The 24,765-nt window shown below is 48.6% G+C and overlaps 2 protein-coding genes across 4 annotated transcripts in view; one reads left to right on the forward strand and one right to left on the reverse strand.

Moving 5' to 3' along the window:
- ERN2 (endoplasmic reticulum to nucleus signaling 2) overlaps positions 1–4,855 on the forward strand; it is a 23,965-nt gene extending 19,110 nt beyond the window's left edge. For both annotated transcript variants that reach the window (XM_025371259.1, XM_025371260.1), the window contains 7 exons: positions 5–104; positions 196–395; positions 2,837–2,984; positions 3,078–3,205; positions 3,747–3,870; positions 3,955–4,022; positions 4,109–4,855. In XM_025371259.1, the coding sequence (XP_025227044.1) occupies positions 5–104; positions 196–395; positions 2,837–2,984; positions 3,078–3,205; positions 3,747–3,870; positions 3,955–4,022; positions 4,109–4,321 (981 nt within the window). In that variant the 3' untranslated portion in view covers positions 4,322–4,855. The remainder of the gene's footprint in view (positions 1–4; positions 105–195; positions 396–2,836; positions 2,985–3,077; positions 3,206–3,746; positions 3,871–3,954; positions 4,023–4,108) is intronic.
- PLK1 (polo like kinase 1) lies at positions 4,792–17,450 on the reverse strand. Of its 2 annotated transcripts, XM_025371262.1 has the most exons (11): positions 17,155–17,212; positions 16,773–16,892; positions 15,865–16,033; positions 14,968–15,112; positions 13,856–13,949; positions 11,907–12,126; positions 7,556–7,711; positions 6,440–6,517; positions 5,766–5,920; positions 5,482–5,664; positions 4,792–5,298 (listed from the first exon to the last, which is right to left on the reverse strand). In XM_025371262.1, exons 2-11 carry the CDS (start codon positions 16,887–16,889, stop codon positions 5,095–5,097), a joined length of 1,521 nt encoding a protein of 506 aa, XP_025227047.1. In that variant the 5' UTR covers positions 16,890–16,892; positions 17,155–17,212; the 3' UTR covers positions 4,792–5,094. The 2 variants fall into 2 exon arrangements, with proteins under 2 accessions (XP_025227047.1, XP_025227046.1); XM_025371261.1 differs by having other exon boundaries at positions 16,773–17,450.
- Between the last annotated feature and the right edge of the window lie 7,315 nt (positions 17,451–24,765).

Raw genomic sequence — 24,765 nt, forward strand, 5'->3', positions numbered from 1 at the left:
TCAGTACGTAGAAAACCCGGACCTGGATCGCGGGGGCCTGGAGCCCGAGGTGGTGCTGCAGCAGCTGATGTCTGGCCTGGCCCACCTGCATTCTTTACACATAGGTACCCGCACTACCCCTGCCTCCCGCTTCCTGTCCTTAGCGCCTGCCTTCCGCCCTCAGCAACCAGCTTTCTTTCTGCCCACCTCCCACAGTGCACCGGGACCTGAAGCCAGGCAATATTCTCATCACCGGGCCTGACAGCCAGGGCCTGGGCAGGGTGGTGCTTTCAGACTTCGGCCTCTGCAAGAAGCTGCCTGCTGGCCGCTGTAGCTTCAGCCTCCACTCCGGCATCCCCGGCACGGAAGGCTGGATGGCGCCCGAGCTCCTGCAGCTCCTGCCACCAGACAGTCCTGTGAGTCTATCCACCAAGTCCTCCAGGCACACAGCTGCCCCAGGCTGCAGGAATCCGTCCCTGTCCCAGTTCCCCTCCTGAGGAGACTCCATGACACTTGCTGTGTGACTTTGAGCTGCTCCTCCAAGCTTGTTTCTTCTTAAAGAAGGGATAATTTGTCCTTCCTTCTACAGCAGTATCAGGAACTGTTTTGCCACCCAGGGGACATTAGGCAATGTCTGGAGACATTTTTGACTGTCATGACTTGGGAGGGAGGGGCTACTGGCATCTGCTGGAAATGCTGCTAAACGTCTTACAGGACAGGACAGCACTCAACCCAAAGAATTAACAAAATGTCAGTGGTGCTGAGGTTGGGAAACCCTGAGCTAGAAAATGGTTTGCAATCTTCACTGTGCTTCACAACCACTGCACAACTTTAAAAAAGGATGCCCATTGCCGGGTGCGGTGGCTCACGCCTGTAATCCCAGCACTTTGAGAGGCCAAGGCAGGCGGATTGCTTGAGCTCAGGAGTTCAAGACCAGCCTGGGTAACCTAGGGAGACCTCATCTCTACCAAAAGCACACACAATTTAGCCGGTGTGGGTGTGTGCATCTGTGGTCCCAGCTACTTGGGAGGCTGAGGTGGGAGGATCACTTGAGCCTGGGAGGTGGGAGTTCCAGAGAGTCAAGATCAGGCCACTGCACTCTAGCCTGGACAACAGAGTGAGACTCTCTCTCTCAAAACACACAAAAAAAACAAACAAAAAAACCCAGACCCCACACCCAGTGATTTTGACCTAATTGCCTGGGTCATTTTTGTGTGGAGCCAAGTTTGAGAACCACTGGTGTGGAAGGTTTTGGAGGGCATCAGATGAGCTAATTAGTTGATACACAGAGCAGCATCTGACCCACACAGACAGACACTTGCGTTTGGGACCCCAGAATTGTGGATTTTGAGTCACAGTGTGTGGGCGGAAGTTGAAGCCAGAGAAATAGATGCCAATCACACAAAAGGACAGTCACCAGGGAAGGCTGCCCCCAGTCCTAAAGTTGAGAGAAAGCTCAAAGTGGTGACTTGGGCTCAAGGACTAAATGCGTGATGTCATGAGACTGTACAGTTTATTTTTAAATTAGTGGCCAATATATATATATCTTTTTCTTTTTCTTTTTCTTTTTTTTTTTTGAGATGGAGTTTCGCTCTTGTTGCCCAAGCTGGAGTGCAGTGGCGTGATCTCAGCTCACTGCAACCTCCGCGTCCTGGGTTCAAGTGATTCTCCTGCCTCAGCCTCCCTAGTAGCTGGGACTACAGGCAGGTGCCACCACGCCCAGTTAATTTTTGTATTTTTAGTAGAGATGGGGTTTATGCCATGTTGGCCAGGCTGGTCTTGAACTCCCAACCCTCAGGTGATTCACCTACCTCGGCTTCCCAAAGTGCTGGGATTATAGGCATGAGCCACTGTGCTTGGCCCTATATATGTATTTTTGAGACAGGGTCTTGCTCTGTCATGGAGTGCAGTGATACCATCACAGCTCACTGCAGCCTTAAACTCCTGAGCTCAAGGGATCCTCTCACCTCAGCCTCCCAAGTTGTTGGGACTACAGGCACGCAACATGGCACCCAGTTAATTTTTGTATTTTTTTGTAGAGGCAGGGTCTCACCATGTTGCCCACGCTGGTCTTGAACTCTTGGCCTCAGGCAATCCTCCCACCTCGGCCTCCCAAAGTGCTGGGATTACAAGGTGTCAGCCACATGCCTGGCCCAATATTTTAACGTTTGAGAAATTCCACATACAATTTGGATTTCTGGATTTTCTTTTAAAAATCGGAATCACTTGAGGCCAAAAGTTCGAGATCAGCCTGGGTAACATAAGAAAGACCCATCTCTATAAACAATTTTAAAATTGGTCGGGCATGGTGACACATGCCTGTAGTCCCGGCTACTCAGGCCAAAGACTGCTTGAGCCCAGGAGTTTGAGGTTACAGTGAGCTGTGGTTGTGCCACTGCACTCTAGCCTGGGCAACATGAGCAAGGCCCCAACTCAAAAAAACCAAAATCAGCTCTGCCACCCTGGAGAGTCCCCTGGTGACAATGGGTTGGAGCTAAGGACCAGGTGCCCCTGTAGACAGAACCCATGCCAGGTCACCACAGTCCTCCTGATTGCCTTATTGCCTCATGTCTGGCACCCACATATGTTACCTGCCTACACCCTGCAGGAATGAAGCTTGGAAACCTGAACTAGCTCAGCAGGGGCAAAGGTTTTGCATGAAAACCATGGCACCCCTATAGTGGTGTGTGTGTGTGGGCAGGGAGCATCTAGAGCCAAGGAGATGCTGCCCAGGAAGCTTCTTGAGTTCCAATCTGAACCAAACCCCTGGCTGCTCTATCAGCCCATGGGAGAATTTAGCCAGGCCGACTTCCTGGAAGCAGAGATTTCCTTCTTACGCCCATCTCTCTTGTCCCAGACCAGCGCCGTGGACATCTTCTCTGCAGGCTGCGTGTTCTACTACGTGCTTTCTGGTGGCAGCCACCCCTTTGGAGACAGTCTTTATCGCCAGGCAAACATCCTCACAGGGGTTCCCTGTCTGGCTCACCTGGAGGAAGAGGTCCATGGTGAGGGAGCCCTGGGCCGGGCAGAGAAGGGAGGAAGGGCAAGACACTAGGCAGGCCTGAAGCAGACTTTTCTCTTCCTCTTCCATCCTCCAGACAAGGTGGTTGCCCAGGACCTGGTTGCAGCCATGTTGAGCCTGCTGCCACAGGCACGCCCCTCTGCCCCCCAGGTGCTGGCCCACCCCTTCTTTTGGAGCAGAGCCAAGCAACTCCAGTTCTTCCAGGTCAGAAGGAAAGCTTGGGAATGGTCCCCAAAAGTCCTAAGTTTGGGTCCTGGGCAATTAGAAATGGGATATTAGATTGGCTGAGGGAAAACAGGAAGAGCTACCTGGTCCTGGCAGCCTGGCTCTTTCCCTAAACTGGGAGCCAGCCTGCACTCCTAAACTCCACCATCTTGGCACTCTCCGGTCCACTCACTGCCAGCTTTGCTAGCCCCAGCTGCCCTTTGTATGGGAATATAGCCCATTCCTTTCCACCTGAGTCGTCACTCATGCTGTGCCAGTAGCCCACTGCACTTGTGTGAACTTGAGCAAGAGACTTCGTGCCTCTGAACTGCAGTTTGCTCATCTGTAGAAAGGAGACAGCAGTACCAAGCTCATAGGTTGGTGGTAAATAACAGAGGCGTGGCATAGAGAAGCTTCACGCCCCCAGAGGCAATGATCCTTGTCAGTCACCCTAAATCACTCCCCTAAGTCAGACAACACACTCCTGGCTATGTGGCATCTGGCCCCGGTCACAAGGCTCAGGAGCTCTCTGGGGCCCCAGGATGTCAGTGACTGGCTGGAGAAGGAGTCTGAGCAGGAGCCCCTGATGAGGGCACTGGAGGCAGGAGGCTGCGCAGTGGTCCGGGACAACTGGCACGAGCACATCTCCATGCCACTGCAGACAGGTAGAGGCTACACTCAGGTGGGCCTGGGCGGTGCAGGGGAGCCCAGCAGGGACAGTTTCAGGACACTGAATTCCCTGTCCACAGACCTGAGAAAGTTCCGGTCCTATAAGGGGACATCAGTGCGAGACCTGCTCCGTGCTGTGAGGAACAAGGTATGTGTTGGGGCCTGGGTGGGCCTGGGTCTTGGGGAGGCATGGCTGCAGCTGAGCCAGGGTTCTCTTGCTCTACCTACCCCCAGAAGCACCACTACAGGGAGCTCCCAGTTGAGGTGCGACAGGCACTTGGCCAAGTCCCTGACGGCTTCGTCCAGTACTTCACAAACCGCTTCCCACAGCTGCTCCTCCACACGCACCGAGTCATGAGGAGTTGTGCCTCTGAGAGCCTCTTCCTGCCCTACTACCCACCAGACTCAGAGGCCAGGGGGTCGTGCCCTGGGGCTGCAGGGAGGTGAGGTGGGCCAGAGGCCACACAAATGGTCTCCATGCTGGCTAGCTAAAGAGCTGAGCCTGTGGCTGGCCTCAGAATCAGAATCAGAAAAGACTGCCAGGCTGGGTGCAGTGGCTCACGCCTATAATACCAGCATTTTGGGAGGCTGAGGTGAGAGGATCACTTGAGCTCAGGAATTCCAGACCAGCCTGGCCAACATAGCAAGACCCCACCTCTACAAAACATTTGAAAAATTAGCCAGGCATGGTGGCGCACGCCTGTAGTCCCAGCTGCTTGGGAGGCTAAGGTGGGAGAATCGCTTGAGCCCAGGAGTTCCAGGCTGCAGAGAGCCAGGATCATGCCACTGCACTCCAGTCTGGTCCACAGACACTGTCACCCCCTACCCCCCACAAGACTGGCAGAGGCTGGGCAGCCTGAAGCAGAGATGTTCCCTGGATCCCAGGCCCTGGCACCCCTCAGGAAATACAAGAAAAAGAAGATTCACATCTGTTTAATGTGTATAAAGCCAAGGAAAGGACAGTTCCGAACTCAATAGAAATATTCTGTACAATTCATATGGTGGGGTTGAGGGGGAGGGGACGAGGCTGTAGAACCCACACCCGAACATGTACAAAAATAACTTACACAGCAACCCCCACCTGCAAGGATGATGCAGCTCTGCCCAGCCACCGGGGCTGGGGGTCACACTGCAGACATGGCACCGCAGGAGCCAACCAGTATGGGCCCCAGATGCTGGTGGGAGTGAGGAGGGCACCAGTCCGGAGGGGAGGGCGGCTATTAGGAGGCCTTGAGGCGGTTGCTGGCCGAGCGTGAGCTCAGCAGCTTGTCCACCATAGTGCGGGCATAGCGGAGCCGGCTGGCCAGCTCCTTGCAGCAGCCGTACTCCTCCAGGAGACTCAGGCGGTACGTGCGGAAGTCCCGCTTCTCATCGATGTAGGTCACGGCTGCCATCAGTGGGCACAAGATGAGCTTGGTGTGATCCTGCAAGAGAAGAGGGGCAGGGATTGCTGATCCCAGAGGCCAGTGTATGTTAGGGAGTAGAGGGAAGACACAACAGGTTATAGGTACTTGAGCCATTCACTCCATACTCAACTCACATGGGCCACTGCCAAGCACGTGGAGCCTACCCCAGCTCTCTCCTGCCCCTGGTGACATCCAGCTCACCTGGAAGAAGTTGATCTGCACGCTGCCATTGCTGAGGTGCAGGATGATGGCACTGCGGGTGCGGAACCAGGTCCGCAGGTAGGGCAGCCGGGCGAGCTCATCACCTTCACGCGGCGTGATGTTGGCACCTGCCTTCAGCAAATGCTCACTCATGTAATTGCGGAAATATTTAAGGAGGGTGATCTGGATGAAAAGTAAGTGAGGGGTTCCAGAATTAGAGTCTCGCCCTCCAGCACAGGTCCCACTCCCGCAATAGCATGCCCCATGGGCCGGACGGCACTTACCTTCTTCATCAAGGAGTTGGGATGGGAACTCACGGTGAGGTAGGACTCGGTGCCGTCACGCTCTATGTACTGCAGGCTGTCACCATCGTTGTAGAGGATGAGGCGTGTTGAGTCATTGAAGAGCACCCCCACGCTGTTATCACAGAGCTGATACCCTAGGGATCAGTGGAGAGAGGTCTCAGAAAGGGGGAATAGAAAGTGGGGAGTGGGGCTGGGTGCGGTGGCACATGCCTGTGATTCCAGCACTTTGGGAGGCTGAGGGGGGAGGATTGTTTGAGCCTAGGAGTTTGAGACCAGTCTGGGCAATGTAATGAGACCTCATCTCTACAAACTATTTTAAAAATTAGCTGAGCGTGATGGTGCATGCCTGTAGTCCCAGCTACTTAGGAGGCTGAGCCTGCAGCCAGGCATAAGCCTGGAAGTTTGAGGCTGTAGTGAGTCATGACTGTGCCACTGCACTCCAGCCTGGGCGACAGAGTAGGACCCTGTCTCTGGGCAGTGGGGGAAAAAGGCTGGGGAGTCGGGGAGCACTGGGAGCTGGAATTGGGAGGCCTGGGATGGAGAAAGGAGGGCACTAAGAGTACCTGGGAGCTCAAAAAGGCCAGAGCCTGTAACAACTGAAAAGGTCACCTGGCTGTGCCTGAGTCACCCACCTGGTTCTGGAAGAAACCTACCAAGGCCGTACTTGTCCGAATAGTCCACCCACTTGCTGACCCAGAAGATGGGGATGCAGGCAGGATCCTCAGCCTCCTCTAAGACAGAAACAGACAGACAATTGGTCAGGACCAGCCTCTTCTTCTCTGGTCCACACATGTGGCCCACACCAGGGAACAAGGAAGCCTGCTGGGCACACCACCTGGGCTCAGTTGAGAGGCCTAGGGCCCCAGAGAAGAGCAAAGCAGGGCCTCTGCTGCCAACAGGCTCAGACAAGCAGCAGCATAGACATCTCTACACAGAAAGTTTCAGCACAGCGCACCAAGTTCCACTCACTCCTTCATTCCACTGACCCATTTACTGAAGGCCTACCGTGCCAGGCACTGTTGCAGGTACAGTGAGCAACAGACAAAACCCCAGCCTCCACAGAGCTTACACTGTGGTTGCAGGGGCAAAGACTAATCACATTAAGTATGGGCAAAATATCAGTGACTTCTATCATGGTAAGAGTCAGAGACATCTAGTTTTCCAGTTTGGAGTAATTAGGAAACTGTGAAGACAGAAGCCGGCTGCAAACACATTAAAATGTTATATTCAGTGCATGCAACAAACACCTTACTTTAAATCCAATCAAAGAAGAAGGACATGTTGGACTATGTTGGGTGAGAAGTGTTATGGAAAACTATGCAGTGGGTATGGGGATGAGAAGCACCAGCAGAGGGGCCAGGGAGATGCTCACGGAGGTGACACCGGAGCAGACACTTGAAGGAGGCCACAGTGTGAGCCATGTGGTGTCTGGAAGAAGTGCTTTCATGCCAGGGCCAGGGAGAAAGCCCTGAGGCTGCAGTACGTCTGGGTCTGTTATTTCAAGGGTCTTGAAGAAACAACAGGAACTTACTGAGCAAAAGAAACAGCGTGTGAAGGTGGCACATCGAGGTGCTAGAGTAAGAGACGGATCAGAAAAGAAGGCAGGAGCCACAGCAAGCAGGGCCTCGGATATCAGGAAATGGGGAAACCAATGGTCCTATGGAGACAGGGCCTGGACAAGTCACCAGTGCTTTGTTGGCCAAGGCTCCTCCTGCCTTCTCCAGATGCCCCAAGCAATCCTGCCCCGCCCAGGGCCCCGCAGTACCCACCTTGCCTGACCAGCCCACGCTCCGAGGGCTTGGAGGCATTGACACTGTGCAGCTGCTGCAGCATGTCACTGAGGTGGCAGTCGACCACCTCACCTGTCTCTCGAACCACTGGTTCTTCCTTTTCCCGGGTACGCTCAGGCAGGGGGTTCTCCAAGCCTAGAAAGGTGACAAAAACAGGGGCGCTGGGAAGGGCATAGGACTCCCCTGCCACAGCTGAAACTCTTCCGAAAGAAAAATTCTCTTAGCTACCATTGCTTTGGGGAAACTGAGTCAGTGCCTGGTTATTAGAGCAGCAGCTGCCATGCTCAGGTGACAGGCACAAGTGCTCACTATGAGGCAACAGATCTTCAGATGCTCTGGCCTCTGACCCAACGATGTGGCCCTGCAGGATACGACCTGCCACTCAGGCAAACAGCTTGAAGGCAACAGCAGCTCAGAGCTGCCCAGCTTTGAGCAAAGAATTAAAAGCATCTTCAGCATCCAGGCAGATGGAAGGGCTGAGTAGTTCAGTTCATCCACAGAATGGATTCAGTCGGCATTTAAATAAAAACACAAGAAATTTTTTTCCACCCCAAAATTTGCTTTATATGCTTATTTATAACCAAAAAAAGCTTGAAAAGATACATGAAATTTTAATGCTGATTATATCTGGGCAGTAGAAACACAGATTATTTTTGTTGTCTTTTTCCTTATTTATTTATTCCCCCACCAACATGTGGTAATTCTCCTTGCATAATATAAAATGTTTAAGTTTTCAATTAAAAAACAATGCCATGATAGGGACTTAGGTATGAAATAATAAGATATTAGGGATTTGCTTTAAACACTCCAGCAAGGCCAGGCCTAGTGGCTCACACCTGTAATCCCAACACTATGAGAGGCCAAGGCAGGTAGACTGAGCTCAGGAGTTTGAGACCAGCCTGAGCAACATGGCAAAACCCTGTCTCTACTAAAAATACAGAAACTAGCTGGACATGCTGTCCCAGCTACTTGGGAAGCTGAGGTGGGAGAGTCACTTGAACGCAGGAGGTGGAGGCTGCTGTAAGTCATGATCTTGCCACTGCACTCCAGCCTGGGCAACAAAGCAAGACTGTCTCAAATAAATAATAAATAATAATAAATAGTAAATAATTTTTTTTAAACTCCAGTAACAAAAATGGCAGAGGCTGGAATAAATAAAGTCTGTCCAAATGTTGATAAGTAGTAAAAATAGATGAAACATGGGACTCATCATACAGTTCTCTCCACCTTTGGGTAACTGAAAATTTCCTTAAGTTTTTAAAATGCTATATGAAAAATTAAAACTGAAAGAAAAAAAGTAGGAGGCTGAGGCAGGAGGATCACTTGAGCTCAAGAGTTCGAGACCAGTGTGCGCAACAGGGCAAGACCTCATCTCTACAAAAAATTTAAAAATTGGTCAGACATGGTGGCACGTGCCTAAAGTCCCAATTACTTGGGAGGCTGAGGGTGGAGGATCACTTGAGCCCAGGAGGTCAAAGCTACAGTGAGGTACAACTGTGCCACTGTGCTCCAGCCTGGGAAACAGAGCAAGACCCTGTCTCAAATTAAAAAAAATAAATGAAAACAGAGAAATAAGTAATCCTTTAAAATATAGCCCAAAGAATAAAATATCCATGAGTCTATTTCAGACATAACCAAATAAATCAATCAATGGGAGAGAAGGAACAGCTCTTCCTTACAGAAGAATTCCAATTATTAAATGTAGAAAAAGTAAGGAAAAGAAAAATTGCCATTAGAACATCACTGTAGGCAGGACACAGTGGCTCACGCTTGTAATCCTAACACTTTGGGAGGCAGAGGAGGATCACTTGAGGGCAGGAGTTTGAGATAAACCTGGTCAACATAGTGAGATCTTGTCTCTACAAAAAAAATTTTTTTTTTTTTTTGAGACAGAGTCTTGCTCTGTTGCCCAGGCTGGAGTGCAGAGGTGAGATCTCAGCTTACTGCAACCTCCACCTCCCGGGTTCAAGTGATTCTTGTGCCTCAGTCTCCTGAGTAGCTGAGATTACAGGTGCACACCACCATGCCTGGCTAATTTTTTGTACTTAGTAGAGATGGGGTTTTGCCATGTTGCCCAGGCTGATCTCAAACTCCTGAACTCAGGCAGCCCGTCCACCTCGGCTTCCCAAAGAAAAAAATTTTTAATTAGCTGGGTATAGTGGCACATGCCTGTAGTCCTAGCTACTCTGGAGGGTGAGGCACGGGGACTGTTTGAGCCCAGGATGTTGAGGCTGCAGTGAGCTATGATTGAGCCACTGCATTCCAGCCTGGGTGACAGCAAGTCCTGAGACCTGTCTCAAAAAAAATTCCACTGTAGTAGCTGCAAGGTATGTGGAAACTCTGGGGAGTTTTTTGTTGTTGCAACTTTTCTGTATAAGCCTAAAATTATTCCAAAATGAAGTTTAAGAAAAACCAATGCCTAAAAATTGAAAACTGAAAAATGAACTGAAGTTGTACATCAAATTGGTGATATATCCACAGAGCAAAAAAGTATTTCAAGTGACTTTTTAAAACTATGTATCCTTAGTGAAATATACTTTAAAGACAATTAGAAATGCAAGAAAATAAAATATCATTTAATAACAGGAACTCATATATGTTGAAAATTTTAAGCATATTAATGTAAGGGAACAAGATTTTCAGTTTAAGAGAAAAGAAATATGAGTATAAACCAAACAAGTAAAAACAGATTAATATTGTGTCTGAATCAGACACTTAATTACCAAAAGAAAAGCAGTAACTCCCCAGTGGAGGAAAAGAAAATCACTGTAAGACAGTATGTATCAATGTTAAATTTCCTGAACTTGGGAATTGTGCCAGGTATTATTGTTATGTAAAAGAATCTGTTTGTAGGAAGCATACACTGAAGCATTAAGGGTAAAGTGTAGGACGTATACAACTTTTGAATGTTCAGAAAAAAGAGGGCAATTGATAAATGCGAAAAAAAGTGTTAACTGGTGAATCTGGGCAAAAGGGGAGAATGGGAGTATCTTTTTGGTCTCTGCTACGTTTTTCATAAGCTTACAATAATATAAAAAAATGTTTAAAAATGTGTGATTTGGAAATACCAACACAGACTCAATGTCAGTCTTCCCCCACTGCCACAAATGCAGTTCCTAATTCTGTTCTCTGAAGAGACCTAGAAGCAATGACAACCTAAGCAATGGCATATGGTTTTTTGATTTTTAAGAAAATGTCCATCTTTTTTAAGAGAAGTATTCTGAAGTTTATATAGGTATAAAAATGGCAAAGTGCCTGGGGTTAACTTTAAAAAATATTTCAAAGAAACAAAAATAAATGAATGAAGCAAACTTGACAAAATCCTGATAACTAATTATTGAATCTGGTAAGTATGAGGGAATCCATTACATTATGCTCTATATGTGTACTTGAAAATTTTCATGCTGGCTGGGTGCAGTGGCTCACACTTGTAAACCCAGTACTTTGGAAGGCCAAGGCGGGCAGATTGCTTGAGCTTAGGAGTTTGAGAACAGCCTGGGCAACAAAGTGAGAATCTGTCTCTACAAAAAATACAAAAAATTAGCCAGGCATGGCAGCACACGCCTGTAGTCTCAGCTGAGATGAGAGGATGACTTGAGCCTGGGAGGCAGAAGTTGCAGTGAGCCAAGATCACACCACTCCACTCCAGCCTAGGAGACAGCCAGACCTGTCTCAAAAAAAAAAAAAAAAAAAATTTTTATGTTTTTCAATGAATCATGAAAAAGTGTTAGAAGGCCAGGCGTAGCAGCTCATGCCTGTAATCCCAACACTTTGGGAGGTGGAGGTGGGAGGATCACTTGAGCCCAGGAGTTCCAAGACCAGCCTAGGCAACATGGCAAAACAGTCTCTACAAAAACAAAAAAAAATTAGCCAGGCATGGTGGCTCATGCCTGACAGTCCCAACTACTTGGGAGGCTGAGATGGGAGGACTGATTGAACCCTAGAGTTGAAAGCTGCAGTGAGCTGTGATTGTGCCTCTACACTCCAACCTGGAAAACAGAGGAGAGACCCTGTCTCCAAAAAATTAAATTAATTAATTAAAGTGATTGGAAAGAATTTTTTAGGCTTGGTATTCAGTCCATTTTCTTCTTCTTGAGCATAGCAGGTTTATCCAGCCATGGTAAGGTCAGTCTTTCCCGGCAAGGCCGAGGAGCAGATGGGCATGGGAATCACGAATTTAAGCAGATGGGCATGGGAATCACGAATTTAAGGACAGAAGTCTGTCCTAAACCAAACCTGAGCTCTTGGGGCCAGGGACTAAGCCACACACACCCCTACAACCTGGGCTTTCTCTGGGGAGTCTGCTCTCTTACCCAGACCCTTGTTGTACCTTTATTGAGGACTGTGAGGGGCTTCCGGTTGCTGGGGTCCAGGCTGCTGGGAGCAATTGAAAACCTCGGTGGAATGGTCAGGCAGGTGATGGGGAGACGGGCAGGGATATAGCCAGAAGTAAAGAACTCGTCGTTAAGCAGCTCATTAATGGTTGGGCGGGCAGTGGGATCTGTCTGAAGCATCTTCTGGATGAGGGAGGCGGCCACGGGGTTGATGTGCTAGGGCAGAGAGAGGGACAGCCATAAGCAGAATGTGAAGGGGACCCGGAGTACAGTACGGCCTCAAAGGGGCTGCAGGCCAATAGACCACACGCAGTCCCCAGTCTCAAATACACCCCAGGTTAGTGGTTCACAACTTGGTTCAATGCCAACTTCTCCACTGTCGGCTTTACTGAGCACCTTTGACAGAAGGGTCAATGGACTGTGGCCTAGCACCAACTCACTTTCCTGGCACTTACTATGTGCCAGGAAAGCATTCTAAGCACTCCTGTACTTAGCTCACTTAGCCCTCACTAATACATCTAAGGGGTGGGGCTCTATTACCATCCCTTTTTTGCAGAGGAGGAAAGTGAGGCACAGAGAGGGTGAAGGCCTTATCTAGTTGGCTTGATTCCATGCTGTCTCTGACAGTGAACTGACACTTTGTGATGGATTTACTATGTCCGTCCTTATGGTGACAGGCCTCTTGGCTTCACACAGGGACACTACATTTCAAACTGGCTGTGTGCTAGGCTTCTGCAGGAACCAGCTATTCCTTGAAATGCATTTCTGTTGGTGGTTGTGAAAATACACACCATGGCCAGGTGCAGTGGCTCACGCCTGTAATCCTAGCACTTAGGGAGGCTGAGGCGGGCAGATCACGAGGTCAGGAGATTGAGACCATCCTGGCTAACACAGTGAAACTCTCTTTCTACTAAAAATACAAAAAAAGTAGCCGGGTGTGGTGGCGGGCACCTGTAGTCCCAGCTACTCAGGAGGCTGAGGCGGGAGAATGGTGTGAACCCAGGAGGGGGAACTTGCAGTGAGCCGAGATCGCATCACTGCATTCCAGCTTGGGCGATACAGTGAGACTCTGTCTCAAAAAAAAAAAAAAAAAAAAAAGGAAATTGCACACCACTATGCCATTAGGAAGCCCTGGGATTCAGTGATTCATAATTCTGTGAGCACTTACTACATGCAAGGCACTCTGTGAGGTGCTCCAAGGCAGGAACTCCACTTTATAGACGAGAACTATGGTTCAGAAGATGCAGGCTAGGCTGGGCATGGTGGCTCATGCCTGTAATCCCAGCACTCTGGGAGGCTGAGGCGGGTGGATCACCTGAGGTCAGGAGTTCGAGACCATCCTGGCCAACGTGGTGAAACCCCATCTCTACTAAAAATAAAAAATAAAAAAACAAAAAAAAACCAGGCGAGGTGGTGGGTACCTGTAATCCCAGTTACTTGGGAGGTTGAGGCAGGAGAATCACTTGAACCTGGGAGGTGGAGGTTGCAGTGAGTCGAGAGTCGAGATCATGCCACTGCACCGGGGAACAAGAGTAAAACTCCACCTCAAAAAAAAAAAAAAAAAAAAGAAAAAAAGAAGATGCAGGCCATTTGCCCAATGTGATCTGGCTAAGTGGCAGAAGCCATTTGAATTAAGATAATCCATTTCCAAAGCTTAAGCACTTTAGCCTCCTACTCCTTCCTACCTCCTTTGTTTTTTGCTTTTTACGCAACTTTTGGGCTACTCAATCTCTTGAGAATCTGCCAACTCTCTCCCCCTAGAAAAAATGCTTATGTGCACATACATGTCAAGTTCTGTATGTAATTTCAGACACAGGCCCTCGCAAGCTCTGTGGCTATCCTAGAGATGGGATAGACCTATTTCTGGTCTTAGGATATTGCTGGGCTCCATAAACAGCTTTTGGGGAAAACAAAATAAATGTAAAGTTAAAGCATCATTAGTCACCTTGGGAATACTGTATTCATTCTTCTTGATCCGGAGGTAGGTCTCTTTTAGGCAAGAAGTCTCAAAAGGTGGTTTGCCCACTAACAAGGTATACCTGTAAGCACAAGGTAGGATTTGGCACCAGCCTCCCAGCCACAACCCAGACATAAGAGAAATCATCTCAGGGTCAGAACAAAGACCAGGCATCCTCTGGACACTCACTGTAACTCTGGAGCCCCTGAAGACAACCCCCAAGTCCACTGAGCAGCCCCAGGAGCCATGATATTGGCTAGAATGAGCCCTTAGCAGAATACACGTGGTGAGACTAGGATTCTTAGGGGCCAGTGATTTTTTAGTTGTGGCCTGTGGTCATCTAGGACTCTGTGCAAGGGCCTCAGAGGCTGCCTGTCATGCAAAACAGGTCAAAGGGCTACCTGCACTTACAGAAGCAGCTCTACCTTTAGCAATTCTGTACTTAAGTCTTCAAGTTTTCATTTGAAAAAACCCCACTGCGAAGATGTATGAAAGTCACTGCTACAACTCATCTCTAACTCTCCAGTACCTAGGCCCCAAACAAGAAAGGTAATACCTGAAAAGGCCCAAGCCTCTGCCTGCCACCAACCGCTGCTGATGGTCTCAATCCAGACAGACCACTGGCACGTCATCCTTCCATCTGTAACTCCTGGCCTAATTTCCCCCACCATGCTAATGTTCATCAATGTTTAAGACCTTATTGTGCACGGGAACTACCAAGGGACCTTGTTAAAAAATCCAGATTCTGACCCAGTCAGTAATCTGGGTCCTGAGATTCCGCATACAGGTTCCCAAATGATGGTGATGCTGCCCTGTGGACCACTCTAGCAAAGGACTAGAGTAAGGTTGTGGAGACGACTTCTCCTCCTCCTTCTCCTCCCCCTCCTCCTCCCCCATGTCCTAGGCTGCAGAAATCCAACAGGATACACCAGTGACAGGGAAAGATATGGCAGTTAGGCTTTGTTTGGGGGTAACCTGTCCCCTGCAGTAGGTTTGCTGTAAAGCAGGCCGAAAGGTCCACAGAAAAGGTCAGCCAGGTAGGATGTCCCAAAGTTGCCCCTGCTGAGACCAGGTAGGTCCAGAGGTAACTCCCAACTTACATGATACACCCAATAGACCACACATCCACCTCGAAACTGTGCCCTTTCTTGCTCAGCACCTCGGGAGCTATGTAATTAGGAGTCCCGCACAGGGTCTTCTTCCTCTCCCCGTCATATTCGACTTTGGTTGCCAGTCCAAAATCCCCTGGGACAGAGGGAGGAAGAGCGGGTACTTAGATGCCAGCCTCTGCCATCTGTCAATGCAGAAGGCTAGTTAAGGTTTGACCATCAAGAACCAGGGCCATTTGATCCCACAAGCTTCTGCTCCTTGTACGCAGCAAGGCTTGCCCAGGAATCTTCCCGCCATGCTGACACCAGGGAGGTGCCTCCAGTGACCCTTCTCACCCCTCCCCTTAGAAAGGGGCTATGCTTCGAAACGGGAACTGGCAGGGATAGCAAAACTCCAGTGCCTTCAAGGATCAAGCAAGTTAACCTCCAAGACTTGGCAAGTCTGTGAAGAAGTAATAGGGAGGAGTAGAGACTGTGGCAAACAAGTCTGAAGGGGACAGCTGCTTTCCAGCCCAGCAAAGGACTGCCCTAAGAAAATGCTGTCCTCGTATTACTGGAGCTTTCATGACTGTTTAAAAGGAGCTCTAAATCAAAATTTTTATGTCAAACCTTCCAATTTAAAAAATAAAAACAAATTCAAATTCTTTGTAAAAAAAGAAAAATGCTGTATTGGGGCACAAAAAAATAATGCATCTGTAGGCAAGATACTGACTTGTGGGTTCTTTGTTTGAAATTTCTGGACTAAAGAGAGAATTCTAGAGGCAATCAACAGCCCAAACTTCCCACCATCCTCTTCCTTCCTCCTGGTCTCCTTCCTTTCTCCCAGCCTCCTCCAAATTCCAGCCTCTTGGAGTCATGTCAAGCACCCCTGCAGGCTCAGCAACTCACCTATTTTCACCTCCAGATCTTCATTCAGGAAAAGGTTGCCCAGCTTGAGGTCTCGGTGAATAACTCGGTTTCGGTGCAGGTACTGACAGCCAAGCACAATTTGCCTTAGGTAGTATCGGGCCTCAGGCTCAGTCAGGGCTTTCCTCCTCTTGTGCAGCTCCAGGAGAGACTGTGGATGGGAAGGAGAGGGCAGGAGGGATGGGGAGGTGGTATTGAGGCCGGTGGGGAAGGGAGAGGATTACCAGGCAAAGGAAGCACAGGACTGGACTCTGGACTCCCAAAGGATGAAAGAGGGGTCTTGGTGGGTTTCTCTCCTTCCCTATGCCCCCACCCCATTCCTTCTCCAGGACAACTGGCATCTGGACCCTGCCTTAACACTGTCCACAACCATTCACAGCACCCCTTCTCCTACTAACTTTCTCCCTTACCTGGGGGTCCTCTCTCAGCCCCACTCCGGAAGTCCCCAGCAGCAGATCCCTTTCCTGACTCTTATCTCCCTCGGAAGGCCCGAAGTCTAGCTCCAACTACCCCCTCACTGACCCAGCTACACTCCGGAAGCTCCCAGTGCCCGGCATCACTAACCTGGGACTCCTCCCTGGCCACTCCAGGGCCCTAGCGTCCATTACCAGCACCCCTCCCCCCAAGTACCTCGCGTCCAGAAGCTGACCTCCCTATCAGCAACATGACTCAGACTCCACTTCACTGGAACCCCGTCCTCTAGCAGCTCCAAGAGCCAAGAAGCCCTTACCAAAGACACTTTCCATACCTAAGAAGGAGGCTCCCAGCACCCTTCTCTAGCAGCTCCAAGTCCCAGGTACTCCCTTCCTGGGCACTCTTTCCAGCAGCTCCAGGTCTGGGCGCTCCAACTGCCCCGCAGGCAGTTCCAGTTCCCCAGCAGCGACACTCACCCTCCGGCGGCAGAGCTCCAACACCACGAACACGAAGTCGTTGTCCTCGAAAAAGCCGTGGAATCCTACGACGTGCTGGTGGGCGAGGCTGCGGTGAATGGATATTTCCATGGACATCTTCTCCCTCTGGTGCGGCTTGAGCAGCAGAGACTTAGGCACAATCTTGCCCGCGAACACCTCCTTGGTGTCCGCGTCCGAGATCTCGAAGCACTTGGCAAAGCCACCCTTGCCCAAAAAGCGGCCCCGCACATAGCGCCGCCGGCTGCGTGGGTCCACTAGGACCTCCGGGATCTCTTTCGCCGGTGGAGCCGCCGCCGGAGCTCCAGGAGCTGCAACTCCGGGGACCCCGGCTTTCCCAGGGTCGGCCGGTGCCCGTGCCAGCTTCCCTGCAGTCACCGCCGCACTCATGCTCCTGGAGCTGCTCTGCTGACCTGGATCCGAGCAGACGCTCCGCACCGCTCCGCTCCTCCCCGAATTCAAACGCGGCGCTGGGAACGTTACAAAAGCCTGCGCGCCACTGATTGGCCGCGGGGATTTAAAATCCAAACCCGCCCGCCGCGCGGCACCATGGGAGCGCCCTGCGCAGCAGCTGCCTTTAAACCCGCACCCAGCCGGGGAAAAACTTGATTGACAGGGACGCCCGAACACGTGGGATAGCCTGGGAAACCAAATCCGGCGTGGATGCGGAGACCCAGCCCCGAGAGGGGAGGAATTCCTTCGGGGTTTCTCCCTTTCTCGGGCGTCCCGGAAAGCTCCTGCAGTTCGCTTGCGCCTCCTCCAGGAAGCTTTTCCTTAAATCTTCCTCCACCTCCACCCCACCTAGAATATAAGCAATCTAAGAGTAGGGAACTGGCATGCCAGCAGGTCGTTTAAGAAAGCCTTAGCATCCGCCTCCCGATGCCGTCAGCTCTCAGCCAAGCCACCCGAACTGAACTAAAATCTAAGTAAAAGTGTGCTTGCCAAACATACCTTCATGGCTAGTCTGCTCCTTCAAATAACTGCCGCTTCTGAGCTCCTCCGGATTACAAAGCAACGCTGCTTAAAGAAGGGGCCATGGAACAGCAGCATCGCCATCACCTGAGAGCTTGTTAGAACCGCAAAGGCAAACATTCAGGCCCTACCCCAGACCTCCCGAGTCAGTGTCCGCCTCTCAACAAGACTGCTCAGGTGATTCCTACACATCCTGAAGTTGGAGAAGCACAGTACCAGAGTCCTCCATGATGCAAGGAAGCTGTCTGGCCTGCTCGCTACTGAATTTCCCAGGGCCTAAAATAGTGGACACTCAGTTTCTTGGTCAGAGGGACGGAAGGTTGGAAGAATGCCTAGCAAACTGGCAGGTCATAGCCAAATGTGTCTTGCAGGGTTTTGTTTGGCCTCCCACTTTTGTGTGTGTGTGTGTGTGTGTGTGACGGAGTCTTGCTCTGACGCCCAGGCTGGAGTGCAGTGGCACAGATATCGGCTCACTGCAACCTCTGCTTCCCGGGTTCAAGCAGTCCTCCCGCCTCAGCCTCTCAAGTAGCTGGAATTACAAGCGTGCACCACCATGCCCGGCTAATTTTTGTAATTTTAGTAGAGAAGAGGTTTCACCATGTTGGCCAGGCGGGTCTTGAAAGCAGCCATGCCCAGCCATTGTAAAACATTTACAGGCATAAGCAGCCATGCCCGGCCATTGTAAAACATTTACAGCATTTAAAAGAGGAGGTCATAAAAATTTGGATTTGTGGCCTTTCCTGAAAAAAATCAGCTCTAGCTACTTAACTCTGTGCCTACATGCTTTCAGTTTGCCACAGTTTCCATTTACACCCCTTTGTTCTATAGGTACTTGAGTGGCAACCCTGGAACAGCAAAATACCTAAGTTAGAAGCTCTTTCTCTGTGCTTCCTTAGCACCCTCTGATCCTTCATAGAGCCCAGCAAAAATCAACCATACTATAAGCATCCTTCACCTGCCTTGCAGCTAAAGGGAAGGGCAATGAAGGCAATGAAGGTAATGATGCTGTCCTTTCCACCCCATGTCCCAAGCTCCCAGAGCAGTGCTTGGTAAAACAAAAAAAGGGTACTTACTAAAATGTTGGCTGAATAAAAGGAAGACTTTGAAAAATTAAGTTATTTAGTACCCCTATGGTGTGAATAATTCTTTTTATTGGAATTTAATATACTTACAGAAAAAAAAGTACATATCATAATTGTACACAGAGCTCAGTGAATTTTCACAAACTGAACACATCTGTAAACCACACCCAGATTGAGAAAGAGAACATGACAAACACCCCACAAGTCTCCCTTGTGCCCTGTGCCAGGGGTGCCACCACCACCTCCTAGTCTGATGATGTACTAGGAGATTCACAGACTCAGCCTGTAATCATACTTACGGCTATGATTTACTACAGCAAAAGGCTAGGAAGCAAAATCAGCAAAGGAAAAAAGTGCATGGGCAAAGTTCAGGGAAACCAGGTGCAAGCCTCCCACGGTCCTCTCCCAGCAGAGTCACACAGGACACAATTCCTCCAGCAATCAGCTGTGACAACCCATACACACTGTTGTGTACAAGGGAAGCTCATTACAGACTCAGTGTTCAGGGCTCTGATTGGGAGCTGGTCACCTCATCCTCTGCCTAACACATACGAAAATCCAAGACTCGCAGAAGGAAGGCAGATGTCGGGCATAATCCACATTGTACAAACAGTTTAGGCACAGTGAACCACTCTTATCATTTAGGGATTAATGAGAACCCTCCTGAAATCCAAGCTTTCAGATGCCAGCCAAGGGCCAGCCTTGCAAACAGGCCTGCTTTCTCATCTCTTTTCACACAGTCCATCTCCTTATTGAGGATTCTTTACAGCAAAATTATTATCAGTAGGACCCCATGCAAAAGGGTGAGACCAATCTGAAGTATGGACCTCAGTTCCTCCTGGTAGGGTCCTGGATTTAACCAGCTAAAATAAATCCCATTAACCATAAAGTCTATCTTAGAAATCCAGGTGGCTTCCTCCTTAATTCCTTTTTTTTGAGATGGAATCTTGCTGTCACCCAGGTTGGAGTGCAATGGCGTGATCCTGGCTTACTGTAACCTCCACCTCCTGGGTTAAAGCGATTCTCCTGCTTCAGCCTCCCAAGTAGCTGGGACTACAGGTGCACACCACCACACCCAGCTAATTTTTTTATTTTTGTATTTTTACTAGAGACGGGGTTTCACCATGTTGGTCAGGCTGGTCTCAAACTCCTGACCTCAGGTGATCTGCCTGCCTCAGATTCCCCAAGTGCTGGGATTACAGGCATGAACCACTGTGCCCGGCCCTTAACTGCTGTCTGAAACTCTTTTTTTTTTTTTTTTTTAACCTGACCTGAGGCATCAATTCAGGCACAGTACAACTCTGGTCAGTAAGTGGAAGCTAACGCAAATGCTTTCCAGGGCTGAGGGGATATCATGAGAGTCATGGTCATGTACAGAAGCATAGTCCCAGGGGCACAGGTGGTACCCCTGGAAACAAAGAATTTGCAATATTAGGGCACCTCAAGCAGGACATCCATTAGTCAAGTCGTACAGGTGAACAGACCTCCCACCAGGGGAGGTCTCCTGCCCTAGTGTTTCCAGTTCCATCTGAAAAGTTCCTGGAGTTCTTGGCTTCCAAGTGACTGCCTGAAGGCAGTGAGTCCCAAACAGTTTTGCTTGTTCAGGATACAAGTTGATCCATCTCATGAGCATGGATGACATTTGTGGGAGATCTTCATGGAAAGCATGGGAGCTGGACCCACTCTGTTGTCAGTCTGAACTCAAAGCACTCACAGCACATGGAAAGGCAGCAAGCACTGGGAGTTTTCCTTCAGCAAGAGGAGGCTTCTAGGGATCAAGTCTCCCCAGGTGCCAGGCTTTAATTATTTTCTCTAATGTTACAAAAACAGTCGTGCCCTGTTCAGCAATCATAACATTGCATTTTTTCAACCATCTCTCTCTCTCTCAGCCAGGCCTTTCCTCTGGAGGGTTTGTATGTAAGAGGCACAAAAGCATTTTTGTAGATAAACTTTTTTGTTTATTTTATTTTTTTTTTTTTGAGATAGGGTCTGGCTCTGTTGCCCAGGCTGGAGTGCAGTGGCACGATTTTGGCTCACTGCAAATCTCCGCCTCCTGGGCTCAAGCCATCCTCCTACCCTCAGCCTCCTAAGTAGCTGGCACTACAGGCACATGCCATCATGCCCAGCTAATTTTTGCATTTTTTGTAGACATAGGGTTTCGCCATGTTGCCCAGACTGGTCTTGAACTCCTGAGCTCAAGCAATCTGCCCACCTCGGCCTCCTGAAGTGCTGGGATCATATGTGTCCATCACTGTGCCTGGCCAACTTTTTTTTTTAATCATCATCCTAGAGTTCAAGTAGATAAATGTTTTTGTGCAACTTAACCAGAAAGACACATTCAGGAATTGGTAATGATGTGTGGAGGGTTGAACTGTGTCCCCACAAAAATTCATGCTGAAGCCCTAATCACCTGTACCTCAAAATGTGAGTATATTTGGAGATAGGCCCTGAAGAAGTAACTAAGTTAAAATGGGATTGTTAGGATGGGCCCTAATCCAACCTGACTGGTATCTTTATTAAAAGAGACTATTAGGACACAGACACATAGACAGAGGGACCATACGAGAACACACTAAGAAGGCAGCCATCTGCAAGCCAAGCAGAGAGTCCTAAGAAGAATCCAAACCTGTTGACACCTTGTCCTGGACTTTCAGCCTCCAGAACTGCGGGAAAATAAGTTTCTATTGTGTAAGCCACTCGGTTTGTGGTACTTTGTTATGGTATCCTTAGCAAATGAATAAAGGATGAAACTCTGAATTTTTTTAAATTTCAAAATGTGTTTACATAATCTTCCACCCCTTTTGTCCTGATTATTCAATGAGCAGCCTAAAAAAAGCCTAATACCTTTCTGGGGACAGCTACATTTCAATAATCCACCTACCTTACTAAGCTGTGTGTGCTGGGAGAAAAGTGAGGGAAGTAGAGTCAGGCTGTCAGTCCACTGTTGCAAGCTGCAACTAATCCCAAAAGCTGAATGCAACAAGTCAACAGCAGTGAGAGAAGCCCCAGAGAAGGTTCGAGTCTGGTCTGTCAAAAGCAGGAGGAAGGGTCACAGTCCTTGTGATGTGCTCTTCCCCATCTTGCAGCTTTTGGCAAATATTAGAAGTTAGGAATGCAATTAGCCTCTGTATTAGAGACAAACAGCCTATCAGCAACTTGATCTTAGATGGATTCCATTAAAGAATAAGCCCTTTTCAGCCAGGTTCCAGGATGTTTTCATAGTTTAGCACTCCACGGAGGGGGTCCTTAATCTCCAACGGCCCCAACGTCTAAGTCCTGGTCATTGAGCCTGTGTCTGCTTTCAGTTCAGCATAGCCCGTGTTGAGGCTCATGGCCACAGTAGCAGGTTTCAGCTTAGAGTCAGGGCCAGGCAATTAGGATCTGGGAATTTGAGATTCTGAACAAGCCAGCTGCTTTTCTTCAGCAGCAGCGAAGGCATGCTGCGTGGCCAGACAGCTGTGGTTCAAGTGACCTGCAAGGCTGCCTTTTTATCTTGTTGGTCTTAGAATCCAATTAACCCACTCAAAAAAAACAATGCATATCAGACTAGACAATTATCAGCCTCTAAGGGTAGACATTTGATTTTGACAAGGGCTCATTAGCAATTTAACTGTATTTTCATTTTCCAAACAGATTGCTTCTCTTTACATGTTGTCTCCTTCTTTCCAGAGGCTCCAACAGGCATGAATCACAGCAAAAATCATCAGTTACAGGCCTGTTCTGGTTCCAATATCCGAAGAATTTAAATTCCAACCCATCCACTAGGGGCAAAAAACTAGAAAGCTGAATCCCACTAACACCTTTCGTATTTTATTTTTGAGAAGCTTTATTTGATTGGGGTGATTCCTCTAACATTTATGAAATTAACAAGCATAAAACTTTGTTTTTAAGAGATGAGTAGCTGGGACGACAGGCGCATGCCACTGTGTCCAGCTAAGGTATGTTTTTTAAGCAATGAAATCAACCAGTAAAAACAAGTTTAAATATTTTTCATTCATACACTCAAGGCCTGCTAAGCACCCACTGCATGTATGTTTTACTTGTTCCATTAAAAAATGGCCAGGCACAGTGGCTTATGACTGTAATCCCAGCACTTTGGGAGGCCAAGATCGCTTGAGCCCAGGAGTTCAAGACTAGTCTGGGCAACATGGTAAGACTTAAAAAATGAACAAATACAAGAAAGTTAAAAAAAAAAAAAAAATGAGGATGTATTAAAAATGCTCCTAATTCTCTTACGTCTTTTCATAGCTGTTTCTACATTCTCATATTCCCTTCTAATCCTTGTCAACATGGAATTTGTTTTATACAGTTGCAATTATGGTCCATTAATACAATCTATTTGTATGTTACCAGTAACAATAATACTAACAGCGAACCCTTATTGAGCATTTACTATGCGCCACGCACAGGGCTAAAAGTTTTAGAGACGATCTCATTTACCTTGGGTTATTCACCCAAGCTTTATGGCCAGCAGACGGCAAAGCCTGAATTCCAACCCAGCTCTGCTGACTCCCAAGAACATCCACCTGCACACTGCCTCTTGGGCCTTGTTTATCTGGCAAGTCCTAAACCCCAGACTCATTTGTTCACTTGCTTGCTTCCTCCCTCCTTACCAAAATACAGTATGATCTATCGGTTAAACTCACAGACTGAAATCTCCGGGTTCAAATGCCAGCTCCTCTCTCACTAGCTGTATGACCTTGGGAAAGTATTTAATCTCTCTGTGCCTCAATTTCCATGTTTATAAAATGGGGATAAAGTGCCCATTATAGTGCCCATTTCCTAGGATTCTATCCCGGAGATGATGTGCCTATTTCCTAAGGTTCTTGTAAGTACATTCTGCAAGGACAGCACTCCAAATAGTACAGGCACATGGTTTTGACACTTGTTTCTGTTATTATTGAAATAAAAAGAACCTGTACCTGTTCCCAGGAAGCTCAGAGTCTCTCACAGGCCTTTTCAGTTCCTGGGGCTCTCATATTTCCTCATTCTCCCAGACTCCTCTGACCCTACTCTTCCTCAGGCTCTTACTGCTCCTGTGGGAAATCAGAAAGGGCAGCCAGCAGACAACACCAACTGAGAAGAATGCAGCTGAAATGGCACAGGTCAGTACAGCCAAGAAACACCATGGGCTAATGTTCAGACCCACGGTCTGAAAGCCAGAGTGGGTGTGAATTTCACTCCCGTGTCTCTTTTCTTGGATGATTTTCATCTGCATGACCCATTTGCCCAATGCCCAGTGGTTGTGAAGATACAGAAAAGTCCAGGTACTGCTTTCAGGGAAGTAAGATGTCCTGTGCCAACTCTTCTCACTTCAGGGTCCAAGTCAGAGTGCACAAGGAAAGCAGGTGGGGCTGGCCCACCAGCAAAAGCTTCAGGAGAGCAAAGGGTTGGCTGACTGGGCTGCAAAGGTAGTGTTCAGAGCCAGCTACCTTGGAGGCCAAGATACTGGAGGAGCTGCATAAAACATGGATTTTGCAGCCAAATAAGAACTGGCCTTGATTCCAGCTCAGCCATTTATTAGATGTATAACACTGGGCAAATTTACTTAACCTCTCTGAATAGCAGTTTCCTCTGCTGTAACACAGGCTGTGAAAATCCCTACTTTTTTGACAGTTGGGAGGATTAAATGTTTGCACCCCATAGATAACAAAATAAGGAAGGGTGATTTCTCCATCTCTTCTTTGTGGTGGACTGATTATAAAGATCAAGATGTTTTTACTTTTAAATTTTAAAAATATGTAAGAATATTATGCCTTATACTCTAAGGGGTTTTGCTCAAGGTTTATCACTTCCCAATAAAAGTAGGTATAACTACCATTTACTGAGTGCTGACCCTGAGCCAGTACTTATGCTTTACAAGTATAAATGCATTTCAATCCTTATAATAACCCTATCCAACTTCCCCGTTTTACGGAAGA

The sequence above is a fragment of the Theropithecus gelada genome, chromosome 20 (genome assembly GCF_003255815.1).
Source record: "Theropithecus gelada isolate Dixy chromosome 20, Tgel_1.0, whole genome shotgun sequence".
In the NCBI taxonomy this organism is placed as follows: domain Eukaryota; kingdom Metazoa; phylum Chordata; class Mammalia; order Primates; family Cercopithecidae; genus Theropithecus; species Theropithecus gelada.